The 13,591-nt window shown below is 43.4% G+C and overlaps 2 protein-coding genes and 1 pseudogene across 16 annotated transcripts in view; 2 read left to right on the forward strand and 1 right to left on the reverse strand.

Moving 5' to 3' along the window:
* The window catches only part of cacna1aa (calcium channel, voltage-dependent, P/Q type, alpha 1A subunit, a), an 86,559-nt gene extending 80,488 nt beyond the window's left edge, over positions 1-6,071 (reverse strand). For 9 of the 15 annotated variants that reach the window (XM_061749345.1, XM_061749346.1, XM_061749342.1 and 6 more), the window contains exon 1: positions 4,386-6,044. In XM_061749345.1, coding sequence (XP_061605329.1) covers positions 4,386-4,735 — 350 coding nt within the window. In that variant the 5' untranslated portion in view covers positions 4,736-6,044. Of the gene's footprint in view, positions 1-4,385 lie in introns of all 15 variants that reach the window. The other 6 variants (XM_061749338.1, XM_061749337.1, XM_061749334.1 and 3 more) reach the window with 5 other exon arrangements.
* A 2,387-nt stretch (positions 6,072-8,458) lies between these two features.
* Positions 8,459-8,572, forward strand: LOC133466659 (5S ribosomal RNA; annotated as a pseudogene).
* Positions 8,573-10,230: 1,658 nt separating this feature from the next.
* Positions 10,231-13,516, forward strand: alkbh7 (alkB homolog 7). The gene is made up of 4 exons (XM_061749766.1): positions 10,231-11,140; positions 12,501-12,674; positions 12,774-12,898; positions 12,989-13,516. Exons 1-4 carry the CDS (start codon positions 10,853-10,855, stop codon positions 13,107-13,109), a joined length of 708 nt encoding a protein of 235 aa, XP_061605750.1. The 5' UTR covers positions 10,231-10,852; the 3' UTR covers positions 13,110-13,516.
* The last annotated feature ends 75 nt before the right edge of the window (positions 13,517-13,591 follow it).

Consider the following 13,591-nt stretch of genomic DNA (forward strand, 5'->3'; position numbering starts at 1 on the left):
TTGAGGGGAAACACACATGCATGCAAGCAGTAACGCACACACCAAACCAAACACGACTCGCAGCTGTCAGGATCAAAACACCTCCACAACGCTTAAATTAGCATCATAAAAAAGCGAAAGCAGCCCTTTAGAGGAAGGACAAGATGTAGTGGGGAGGCGAGTGAGCGGGACAGCGGTGACGGGGGAGAAGGCGGGAGGGGGGAGGATGACGGATCAGGTTGGAGCGAGAGAGAAAAGGTGCAGCTAGTGGTGAGAGGTGACGACAAAACCTCAGTTCGGATCAATCAGAGATGGAGGGGGGACAAAAGGGACAGAGGCTTTAAAAGTGTGTTTGTGTACGCCTGTCTAACAGGGATTTGCACATCACGAGCACAAAATGTAGTTTAATAACCCATTCATTCATTAATGAGTTTAATAACCCATTTATTCACCTGCTGCTCTTGTCAACCAGCACATACAGATGTGACTCAAATGCACAACACCAGTAAGTACTTGCCACTACAAGATACTACTACTTGTAAACAAACAAAAAAAGCACCCATATATCGAGACACATAACCTCTCACACAAACTGAGGGGATGTTCATTCTGAATGATTACCAACTGACACTTGCAAGCTGCAGAAAAACAATAAATAATTTAGATTGTGCAGTAAACATTGATCACGGACTCTTCGCCCTCCCAAAAAAAAGCAGGCCCCTTCTCTGTCTCTCATTTAAGGTGCGACTGTCTTTCAATGTTCAACCTTTCCAATCAATTTCCTCGTTAGCTTCTCATCTTTCTTTGGATAGTGCATGCATAAAGCCTGCAGTGTTGCAAAGCAATGTGAGTTTTGTTAAATTATAAAATGAAACCCTGTTTTTCTACACTTCTACACAACATTTGTACGGGGATCATGGTTGCTATGGAGGACTTGAGCGTATTGACTTCCTCTCCATTTACAACATCGGGGGGAAAAGACTCGGATGAGGCACTTAGCACCACATGGTGTACATTCACATCAGCAGTGGCGGTTCTAGCCCGATTTTACCGGGGTGGCCAGACCCGGGTCCAAGGGTATTTTCAGGGGGGCCAGACTCGATCCGTTAAATGGGGGGGGGGCTCTGCTGTCGAAAACATTTTTATTAAATTTTATTTTGTCGACGAAGGTGGGGGGGAGTCGATTTTGGCCCTGTCCTCAGTGCTGGGGGAGCATTGACCCACCCGTAAAACTGTCAGTGCACATCAGTGTTTATGTATGAGTGTGATTATGTAGCCACATTCATACGACACCACATTTGCATTTGACAAGGTCAAAGGGTAATTTGGGGTCAAATGTCAGGAGGACAGAAGATGAACTGAAGATGATTTCAATTCCAAGATCCTATGGGTGACCAATTAGTTTCAATAACCCACTGCGTGTAACATGGTATGGAATTTGGAGTCAAATTTTACTCACACATTAATTATGATTTTTATGATACCACAGCAGCCTCCCTGACTGGTTTTCATCCCGTCTTTTCATCAATTACGGAGGGATGCCAGTTCTTGGAAACATCACCGCTCCTCCATATTTTCTCCACTTAACGATTGTTTCCACTGTATTCCATGGTATATTTAATGCCTTGGAAATTATTTTGCACCCTTCTCCTGACTGATACCTTTGAACAATGAGATCCTTCTGATGCTGCGGAAGCTCTCTGCAGACCATGTCTTATACTGTAAGATGTGACTACAAAAATATCAGGAAAAGCCCACTGAAACAGTTGAATTTTGTTTTGGGTCACTCAGAAGCACTTCAAAAGGTGGCAGGTGTGTGCTGACTCCCATTTAATATGAGTTTGAATGTGATTGTTTAATTCTGAACACATCCAGCCACAGCCCCAGTTAGAAATGGGTGTGCACAGTTGTGCAACCGCATTATCTCAGTATGTAACTTTGACTTCCCCTCTCTAAAATATTTTGAAAAATTTAGTTGTCGCTAATGGCTAAATGGTTGCTAAATGTTCCTTGTGTCTAGATCGTCCCCCCCCGGGAATGTATGTAGTTTGCCAATTCTAATTTTACGGCCATAAAAATGTCTGTCTAAATGGAGATCTGGGCACATGGTTATTTATGTGTCACTCCCATGTGTCCAAAGTCAGTTCACAAATAAATAAAAGCTCTCAATGAGTCCACTGTGAAACATGCACCTGGTGCATGAAGACATATTTTCCTTCCATACGTCCATTCACACAAATGACTCCTTAATCATCTAAACAACATGAGTCTGGTTATTGTTACCACTCCCTCTGCTTGAAATAAACCAGATTATTCCCTTATATTAAAATGAACTATGCTGATATTGTTTCAAAGTACATTGAGGCAATTACATGTGCAAGCTCACTGGCATCTATTTTAATGTAGAAGACACCTTTTCATATTACAGAGGCTTTAAAGCCATTTTAAATATTTAGCTTTACAGTATTTCTATGGTGACCGAGTAAAGTACACACTTTATTAACTCGTTGTTTACAGAGTCAGAGTTATTGCTGTTGAATACAAACTGCACCACATACAGGACAGGCCTGCAGTTATCTGAGATTACCTCATAATTGATAAGGAATCATTACCAATTTCCTCCTTCTAACACTATCAAGACTACCTTAATGCATGAGTAATAAAACCTGAATTAATCTACAACAATCCAAATAATGAAAGATGAAGATGAGCGTACATATGAAGGGATATCAATATTTTCCCAGGAATTGGGATAATCGTTTTAGGTTGTGTTGTGCAAACATGATACTGTATTTGGGAGTAATTTATTACGAACCAGCCAAAAAGCAAAGCCCTGCTTCGGAAGTTATCAGGCAATGAATTTTGAATTTGAGTAGTATTCATGATTATTTGTAATCGCGACAGAAAACATCTGACTTGCGACCTTTGTTGTGTCTTTCTCAATGCAGATCCACGAAAGATAAACAAGGTCCAAGAACTATTAGCAATATTGGGCAACATGATTGTAAAGGTCAAAGCTCTTTTTTTGTTCTTCTTGTCACGTTTTAGCTAAAATGTTCAACTTTGACAATGCCATTACAAATAGCAAGTACATTACTGTAACTATAATTAAACACCCTCTCTTGTCTCTGTAATGTGCTTTAATGATTAAGCCAGTGGAAAACATTCAGTAGCTAATGTGGTAACCAACACTGCATGATGAATTGAATTCACGGTAACCTATTAACCTTGTCAAGTGAATGGCAGCAAGTTATGGACTCTAAATCCAAGTTATACGACCTCAGACTCCTCGTGAACAGCTCTGTCGTTTAGTAAATAGACTGTGAGTCAGAAGCATAAGTAGCTCCTGCATTTCACCAGAGCAGCCCAATTAGTGAGTGTAGTTATGTCACAGCTCAAGCATAGGCAGAGATCAATACAATCATTACTCCAATTTCCACTCATGTCATTAAAACTCACAAAGGACAAACTTCAATGTACGCAGATTTAGACAAACATCACACGTATCTTAACGACGGCGAAATCACTTTCTATTCATCTCTACAGAATGGCGCAATGTGCAGATTTCTGAAAGATGAAATTGAATACACATGCACACACAGAGCGGGAAACGAAGGAACATTAATGCGGACACATTTGAGTCCTTTTTAGTTGTACGAATTAAATAAAACACGACGAAATCAAATACTGTCTCTGAACAATTCAAAAGACGGCCATACCTGTGTGCTCACACACACACATGCACACACAAACCATAAGTAGAAGACACCTGCAGAATTGGAATTGGAAATGGAACCTTGCGTCACACACAAACACTTTGAAACTGGTTAATTCGCATTGCTGTTATGAGGACACCTGATTTTTTATCCTCACACCGCAAGAGGTCCCCTTGACGTAACTGTGTGGACAGACATTTGTCCTCATAATGCACTGAATACAAGTGTGCTATATATGCAAACACACACACACGCACACACACTGAAGCTGGTTTTCTTCTCTCCTGGGATCACCCCTCCATTCCCCACATTTACCATTTCTTTCTCCTAATCTGCACTTGCTGACATCAGCAACCAGCAGCGCCCCCTAGATACCACCCACACCCGTCCACCCACTACACAGATACACACACACGCGTACACACTCACTGAGACCATTCAGGGATCATATATCAAGCTCACACTGGATGTGATGTGGAATTACTAACAGAAGTGACAGATGCCGATCAACAGCTCATAAAAAGGGGGCTGCAGTTTCTGCTGCCACCTTTTCATTAAGCATAAATTACAAGTCCAGCCTCAGTCACGTGGACAGGCATGCTCGTTTAGACCTTTGTCATTCATTCCATCATGACGAGCCTACCTGGTCTCCGTTAGGCTTGTGCTCACAACAGTGCAGGTAAAGGATATGGCCATTCGGTGATCTTTTTGGCGTATTTTCTCACAAAGTTATCTTCACTGAAAATGAACAAGGAGCGGTTGACAGTGAAACAGTTCTGGCGTACAGGTATCGGGTTGTACAGGGCCATAGTCCGGGCCCTCTGAGCCATGGATTGCTTGTACATTCTCTGGCCTCCTGGCCCCCCTGCTGGACCGTGGCCCAACCCGTGCCCATGTCCGTGGCCATGTCCATGTCCGTGCCCGTGACCATGTCCGTGTCCGTGTGGCCCTCCTTGTCTCCCTCCGCCACGGCCACCCGGGCCCCCTCCGCCGGGCCCTCCTCCGTACCTGGCCGGTACCTCGTCTCCAAACCGTGCCATTCTCCGGAAACCAGAAGCCAATCTTGACGAAGCAGCGGAGAAGGAGACCGGTGCTCAGCTGCACAGCCACACATTACATCCCATCCGGATCAGAACATCTCATATGTTCAAATGGGTTGCGGTTCTGCAGCCTCTGGTCTAAGCAACCCGGGGGCCCATGCACAGACCACCTTCCCTCTGCGTCTCTGCCAGGTGCAAATCGTGGGTGCGAGGAATCAAATGTTTGGTCTTTCGGTTCACAATGAAGGGCGTCTCAAGTCCTACGCTCGTCTTGGATCCGTCCAAACCCTGAGGATGACCACCCCCCATCCACCGCCAGATCATGGGGACTTATTCAACATGAACCATGGTTGGTCATGCCTGCCGCATCAAGACCGCTCCACAGGCACCACAAGATTTAGTTCTTCTCTGTCATGACAACATGTCATTACAGTACAGACGCCTTTAAAACGACACGAGCCTCAGTAATAAATCACATTCACGGCATCTAATGTTAAAAAAAAAACACAAAAAAAAACAGCTCAAATGTTTCGTGGTTTTCGTGCAATTCGCCATCCCTGAAACCACCGCGTTCACTTAAAAAGCATCGGAAATGAAACGCGACCATATTATTTATTTAATTATTTCTAAAACATCCGCAATATTTGGTAGTGTTACGTGCCACTGCTAATTTTACCTTAAAGTGTAGGATCTCACAAGCCTCGAACGTGAGAGGGGGGAAAAATCATTTCATTGGTTGAAAAATATAAAACACCGTGCAAAAAGGAGAAAGACGGAGAATTCCGCGTTGTTTTTAAATGTCCATGCCTTCGTAGTGGAGATGAGAGCGGCGAACAGCTTCCTCCTCCCTGCTTGCAACAGCTGCCGAGCCATCCACCGACGGACAGGACGCGGCGTCAAAGACACGCGTGGGGCGGCCTCTCCCCAGCCGTTTTACACGCCCTCACCGTGCCCCGATGAAGCCGAACCTCCGTCCTCTTGGATCTCTTGGATGTCCTGCTAGAGCGTCCTCCCGTTCTCATTGGCGTGTGTGGTGGTGGTGGTGGGGGGTGGGTGGTTTCCTCCACCAGCAGCCCCGAGGGGAGGAGAGGGACGCAGGAATGGGTGGCTGGCTGGATGGATGGAGACAATAACGAAAGGAATGATAGAAGCGGAGTGTGTCTAAATTACACAGCCGCGCATCTTATGCGCGCGCTGCAGCTGCACATACCTGATGACGCAAGCATTTACTTGCACACGTATGCCTTTTGGTTTTTTTTTGCGCTGCTAATATCACGTCAGCCGCAATGAAGACCAAAAATGCCAACAGAATTGGTATCCCTCCGAGAATTAATGTGCATAGAAATTGCCAAATGCATGCGCAGAGGGGGTGTTGGTTCGTGGCCGCGCGTACATGTGCGCACCTGCAACGGCGCCAGAATGATGTGCGCGCGCCCGCATGCGAGTCGCGTGTTTGTTCGAGAAGAAAGGTGGAGAAGGAGGAAAGGCTATTCTTAGTAACAGACATTTGGAAATTAATGGACGAGGAGAGCGCACCACTCACCCCCCCCCCCCCCCCACCCCCACCCTCCGCAAGTTGGCCACCTTTCTTTCCCTCCCCTCCCCTCGCTCATAAACAGTGGCGTCTGCAAGCTGTGCCCATTTGCCAACATACAGGTATGACCACTACATTTATTTAAATCTCGATTACAGCTTACTTACGACTACAATATTAGTAATGGTTAAGTGCTTTGAAATAAAATACGAAAATAACCACTTAGAAGTCAACCAGTCTTGTGGAATGGTTTGTGTTCAACTTTGGAGGTTCCATTGTAGTCACTGGTCACAAATTTTGGTACATTTTGGAGATTAAAAAAAACAACAACAAAAAACCACATAGTGGTAGTAAGTAGTGCTCTAAATTCTATTGAGCGCCTTTATTGGTGACAACTAATCATGACCCCGAAGCCGTACCCATTAAAGAGTCCCTGTCCATCAGGGCCACAGCATTATGCGTGCATGAAAATTGACTGAGTGATCGGTGACGCCACATAGAGATTTGATGTTACATACATCCAAATGTTAACATTTACTTTCGCATTGTTGTATGGGCGATAACAGTGGCCCTTACAAACCAAAAATGCTAAGTTCTGGACTGGTGGACACAGGTACCGCTGTTTAATTGAAGTTAATAAAACCTGTTCCTTTTGGATAAAATAAATATTATTTGTTTTTATGTATTTCTTGTATGAGAGGTGTGGGGGGGGGGGGACATTTTGTAATGAGTCCCTCTCACAAGCACAAGAGAGACTGCAGCCCCACAACATCACAGGACAACCTTTCTTTCAAATATTTTATATTTCCTAATTGATCGACTCCATAAATAGCTGCCTCTGTGAATGGGAAATGACGATACATATTTAAGGGTGACCGTCAGAATTAATTCACCACGCGCTGGAGATTGAAACGGGAGAGAAACCGTCCTCGTGCAGACTACAATCAATAACAGCGCGACCTTAAACGTCTATCCGATACGCCAGAAAGCAAAGCGATCGTTTAGCTTTGTGTCCATTTAAGCAATGCTTCCGACTCTCAGAGGCTCCATGACCCCACCACAAGGGCATGTGGACAGTGTAGGATAGATAGATAGATAGATAGATAGATAGATAGATAGATAGATAGATAGATAGATAGATAGATAGATAGATAGATAGATAGATAGATAGATAGATAGATAGATAGAAATTTTTTCATGAGGTGAAGTAAAAATAAACGAAATAAATGGGGTTGCACTAATGTGCAAACTCTCATAACTGGGGATGCGACTGTATTCAGAATAAAACAATCACATTCAAACTCATGTTAAATGGGAGTCACCAATCACCTGCCATCATTTCTCATGTCTCAGATTGACCTAAAATAAAGTTCTGTTATTCCACAAGGGTTTTTTTTCTTTGTTTTTGCTTTCTGACAGAAATCTCAAGGTTTTGTGCTAACACTGACTGCTATTTTGAACTGTTCATAATTTCCTCCATTGTCTAAGGCCACATTTCCAGCTGAAGAAAAGAAGCCCCAAAGCATGATGCTGTCATCACCAAGCTTCACTGTTGGTATGGTGTTTTTTTGGTGATAAGCAGTGTTGTGTTTGTGCCAAACATCCCTTTTTGAAGTATGGGTACAAATTTCAACCTTGGCTTAATCGGACCATATCGAAATCCCCCAAACGTGGGAAAATGGTGTATGGTGCAATGACACCAAGGTTAAAGTTTTTGGCCATAATTCGAAAAAGTATATGTTTGGCGCAAACACAACACTGCTCATCTGCAAAAGAACACAATACCTACAGTAAGATATAGTTCCCCTTTACCACAGTGATCAGAAAGTGTTTAAGACAAGACAAGCCTTCAGACTGTTGTGTGTGTATTTCTCGTTCAATGTAAAATATGGTGGGTAGCTGGCTGTGTCTTGAGATGTGAGGAGCGGGCCGAAAAAGGAGTGTTGTGACTCAATGATTCATAAGAGTGAATAATTCAATGGCTGGATGCTTGTCGAGCACTCCGCCCTTAGTGAACTCACTCCATCTGATGTAGACTTGTGATGTAAACCTCTGCAAGATGAATCCACATCATTGAAACAAAAACAAATGTATATTTGATGCAAACATCAGTCAACAACACATTACAGTGGAAAAACAACTAATCAAGAAAGGAAAATGCTGGATTTTCTTTGACATATTGTCACTCGGTTTACGGCCACCCTGAGAACGCCCGATCCCGTCCGATCTCGGAAGCTAAGCAGGGGCGGGCCTGGTTAGTACTTGGATGGGAGACCGCCTGGGAATACCAGGTGCTGTAAGCTCAGGGGCATGGTGGACGACTGGTTATAGCGTCTGCCTCATAGTTCTGAGGACCTGGGTTCAATCCCCGGCCCCACCTGTGTGGAGTTTGCATGTTCTCCCCGTGCCTGCGTGGGTTTTCTCCGGGCACTCCGGTTTCTTCCCACATCCCAAAAACTTGCATGGTGGGTTAATTGAAGTCTCTAAATTGCCCCTAGATGTGAATGTGAGTGCGAATAGTTGTTTGTTTATATGTGCCCTGCGATTGGCTGACAACCAGTTCAGGGTGTAGCCCGCCTCCTGCCCGATGATAGCTGGGATAGTGAGGAGAAGCGGCTCAGAAAATGGATGGATGGATGGATATTGTCACCCCCTACAAGTTACATCAACGTAAGCATTGGTTAAGTTTGATCAACCTTAATATTTTTCATGAACCCAAAACACAGTATCAGTGTGCTGTTAGGGGTCCAAATAATTACCTTCTGCTGGTCACATTTAGTATTCTAAATCCAGTTTAATTGCATTAGGATCCTGCTATAATACATTGAAAACAGTACAATGACTAAGGCTGGGGGCAGCAGCATGGCATTCACCAATGAAGTGGTACCACATTAATTGTGTGTACGTGTGTGTACGTGTGTGTGTGTGTGTGTGTCAGAGTGGGGGTATAAGATTTATTGTAGATGCTTACTGACCGAGACCACCAGCAGGCTCACAGAGGGAACACTAATCATTGTTGTATATGGATGTGTTTGAACATGGATGTTGTGTGTATATAAAAAGCATAATCTATGTTTTAACATCTAGAATGAATAAAGACGTGACGGTTGCTCATCCATAAGGAGCTGGCTTGGGGGTTGCGAGATCAGTTTCAAGACCGGATCCGGACCAAATAAAAACACTCGCCGTACATACATACAAAAAAAAACAACTGACTCGAAGGACTGTGGAGGCTGGATGACTTCCTGAGGTGACGTTGAGCAAGGCACTGGGTGCTACTTCTTTGCAAAGAAGTAACTGATTCCTTACTGCATGTGTGAGACAAAACGGTTCAACTATATGCATGTAATAAACAGAAAATGGGGGAAAAAAGATTGAAAAAGTGGGGGGAGGGGAAAGGAACCTATATAAGCAAAATTATTCCAATCCATTCATGTCTCAATCCCTAACTCTTTCTTTGGCACAAAATATTTCAATGCAGATTAGATGTACCATCCATCCATCCATCCATTTTCTGAGCCGCTTCTCCTCACTAGGGTCGCGGGCGTGCTGGAGCCTATCCCAGCTGTCATCGGGCAGGAGGCGGGGTACACCCTGAACTGGTTGCCAGCCAATCGCAGGGCACATACAAACAAACAACCATTCGCACTCACAGTCATGCCTACGGGCAATTTAGAGTCTCCAATTAATGCATGTTTTTGGGATGTGGGAGGAAACCGGAGTGCCCGGAGAAAACCCACGCAGGCACGGGGAGAACATGCAAACTCCACACAGGCGGGGACGGGGATTGAACCCCGCACCTCAGAACTGTGAGGCTGACGCTCTAACCAGTCGCCCACCGTGCCGCAGATTAGATGTACCACCAAATTAAATTTTTATACATTATTTGGTACAACAGGTATGCTGTCTATTATTATCAACAATCTCTGCATACGACCATGTCTGGTTTTGCTGAAACAAGACAGCGACAGGGAAAAGGTTACATGTGCTGAGCTTTAAGTAGGTCATATTTTTTGTCTGTTTTTTTTTTTTCTTGGCAAATCTTTTGTGAAGATGAAGTCATCAGTTTATCTAACAAGGTTACCACACCCGCACCCAGAATTGCACCATAGGAGATTTGTCATGCTATCCTACACTCGCTTGATGCCTTCCTGGGATGGTGTATTTTATGGACAAAAAAATAAAAATAAAAAAAACTTCAATACACTCAGTTATTAAGGTCCACCCACGAAAAAATAAACCCTTACAAAGACAATAGTGCTATGGATTTATGTTCCTTTTTGTGGTGTTAGCGTGGATTGATGGTGTATCGGCACGTCTCTTCTCTTTGGTGTCATACAATTTAGAAAGGTACAGTGAGGATTAAAACAAATTATAATAAAAAATAAAAACAGGAGAGATCCCAATTTTTACTGACCTCGAGTGGTCATATTGAAGAACTGTAGCATCACGTTAAAACAAGCATTTTCCCCTTTGACTACGTTACCCATAATGCATCACGTTTTAAATATGGCGTCCTACGCAGTTAGCTGAGTCGAAGAATCAAAACACTATTACTTAACAGTGACGATATTATTAGTATTATGGACAAGAATATGAAACTCTTACTGAATGTGGCGAAAAGTGTTCATAATCCATCTTTTTACAAATGTCCCGGTCGTTACCTGAGCTCTTTGGCAGACAGCGGACTGAAAGCTGAAGGCGACGGGCCGCTGGTGATTGTCGGGTCACGCCGGGCTTTGGTGCGGAGACTCGGGACACAGGTGGAGGTGAGGACGGCCTTCATCACCGAGGAGGAGGAGGGTGCCCTTCTGCGGGAACTGGAACCCGGTTTGAAGAAGAAACGTTACGAATTTGATCACTGGGATGACGTAAGTCCCATTTAATACAGTAATTCAATTTAACTGACAATGGAGTTACACTATGTGTACTAACACTACCAATATTACACTCAGCACAGGGGATTTTGACCCTCAATTACTTAAAGGAACACGAAACCATTTTGTCTGCTCTCACAACCTAAACCTCATGTTTTTCCAAGAAAATTGTCGATTTGTTATGGTTTACTAATAGTAAGACTATAGCCTTGATGGATCTGGAATTTGGATTTGTCTTTATTCACACAGAGGTCATAAAATGATGTCTTTCTCTCTGAATTATATGCACTTTCTAACATACACATGAGGACATATACACACAGTGACAGGCTTTGCATTTGGTGCCAGAGCCTTTGGTGGGGACTTTAGTCAACTCTTCTTAAAACCACAGTACTGTACCACCACTATCAGCTCACGTTCATAAAAATTATCAATGCTATACAACAAATACAAATATAACAGAACACAACTGTACATCAGCAGTTCAGAATCAGACAAAAGCATAACATAAATACATCACCACCAGAGATGCTGATTAATGTTTGCAGATCACGATAGATGTGTTTAGCTAGTCAAAGTTTTGCTTGCTGTGGCCAACCAATTTATTGTTAGTTAACTAGTTTTCCATCTGAGGCAAATCCATCCATCCATCCATTTTCTGAGCCGCTTCTCCTCACTAGGGTCGCGGGCGTGCTGGAGCCTATCCCAGCTGTCATCGGGCAGGAGTCGAGGTACACCCTGGACTGGTTGGCAGCCAATCGCAGGGCACATACAAACAAACAACCATTCGCACTCACAGTCACACCTACGGGCAATTTAGAGTCACCAATTAATGCATGTTTTTGGGATATGGGAGGAAACCGCAGTGCCCGGAGAAAACCCACGCAGGCACGGGGAGAACATGCAAACTCCACACAGGCGGGGGCGGGGATTGAACCCGGATCCACAGAACTGTGAGGCTGACGCTATAACCAGTCGCCCACCGTGCCGCCCATCTGAGGCAAATTTAAAATCTTATTAATTCACAGCCATTACTTCTGATTCTGAAGGCCCTGGTCAGATTGGATTGGCATGGCAGGACGTAGAGGCTGAACACTCACTGGACCCAAAAAAATCCAACATACATGTACTGGAAGCAGTGCAGCCAAGAGAAATGCTATGAAATGAACAGAATACTATTGTGAATAAACTAATACAACTTAATGAAACAAATATTCGAAGTTGTGAATGTAGGGCAGTGATTCTATAATTAATTATTTAAGCCAGATATCCTTTAATGTTCCATGCTACCAGATACGAGTGCATCTGTTTTTTTCAATGGAAATGCTTTCTGTCCTCACCTCCTCCCATACAGGCTATTCATGGGTACAGAGAAACCGAACGTGTTACGTGGGGGGCAGCTTGCCAGACCATCTTATCCCGCGTCCGATCTGTAGCATTTGCTTCTGGAAGTTCACTTCTTGGGCCTGTCCATGTCCTAGATCTGGACAAGACCGGCTACATCAAACCTCACATTGATAGTGTCAAGGTCAACGACTTTCATTAAGATTCATAAAGACAATTGTAGATGTACAGGACAATCTATGATAACGACTGTGCACTTGTGTAATTTGTTTGTTTTTTACAGTTTTGTGGCAGCACCATCACTGGGTTGAGTCTTCTCTCGGATAGTGTCATGCGTTTAGTCAAAGTAGATGCTCCCAGTGAGTGGCTAGATCTGCTGCTGCCCAGACGCTCCCTCTACATTCTAAGGTTCAGTACAGATAGTATCATACTTGGAGTTGGAGTAGCTATCGCTATAGTTCACTTTGGCACTAATGTCTTTCCCCTCTCATATTACAGGGAACAGGCCAGATACAACTTCACTCATGAGATCTTAAAAGACGAGGAGTCTTTGTTTAATGGACAAAAAGTGCCTCGACAGCGACGTATCTCTGTTATATGTCGGAATCTTCCGGCTTAATATTCACTTCACCACAGCTGGGATATGAATTCTCCCTGAGCCCCAAGGACAATGTAAATGGCCTTTATTGCTTGAGTTTACTATCCTCACTATTTATATCAATAGCAGTAGTCCACATCTAGAATGAAGTGTGCAAGACTTGTATTTGATGGAAATATGTGTACAGTATGTCCAGAATCCATATTTTGATGAACTATAATAACAGGCTCCTTGACATGCAAATTGAAATATCTCTTAACGTTTCTCTAAAATGCAGTCCTCTGTGAGGTATTGTCCCTGCAAAAAATTCCATTTGTTGGCTTATTGACAATCGTATTAAATCTTTGACCATAAGGCTGGGTGGAGTGTTGTAAATGGTTCACAAAAAAGAATGTTTAGTCTTAACAATAATAAAAAAAAAGCTTTTATATCCTTAGTATTAAGTTAATTTCATAATTCATGTCAATGAATAATTCTTTGCCTATATTTAGGTGTTTCTGTTA

This window comes from Phyllopteryx taeniolatus, chromosome 16 (assembly GCF_024500385.1).
Source record: "Phyllopteryx taeniolatus isolate TA_2022b chromosome 16, UOR_Ptae_1.2, whole genome shotgun sequence".
NCBI lineage: Eukaryota > Metazoa > Chordata > Actinopteri > Syngnathiformes > Syngnathidae > Phyllopteryx > Phyllopteryx taeniolatus.

Bases quoted from the DNA above. Each gene is read 5' to 3' on its own strand.
- alkbh7 (XM_061749766.1), top strand. From the start codon at position 10,853: ATGGACAAGAATATGAAACTCTTACTGAATGTGGCGAAAAGTGTTCAT. The intron at 11,141-12,500 runs GTAAGTCCCATT...CCTCCCATACAG, and splicing joins AATTTGATCACTGGGATGAC to GCTATTCATGGGTACAGAGA. The intron at 12,675-12,773 runs GTCAACGACTTT...TGTTTTTTACAG, and splicing joins CTCACATTGATAGTGTCAAG to TTTTGTGGCAGCACCATCAC.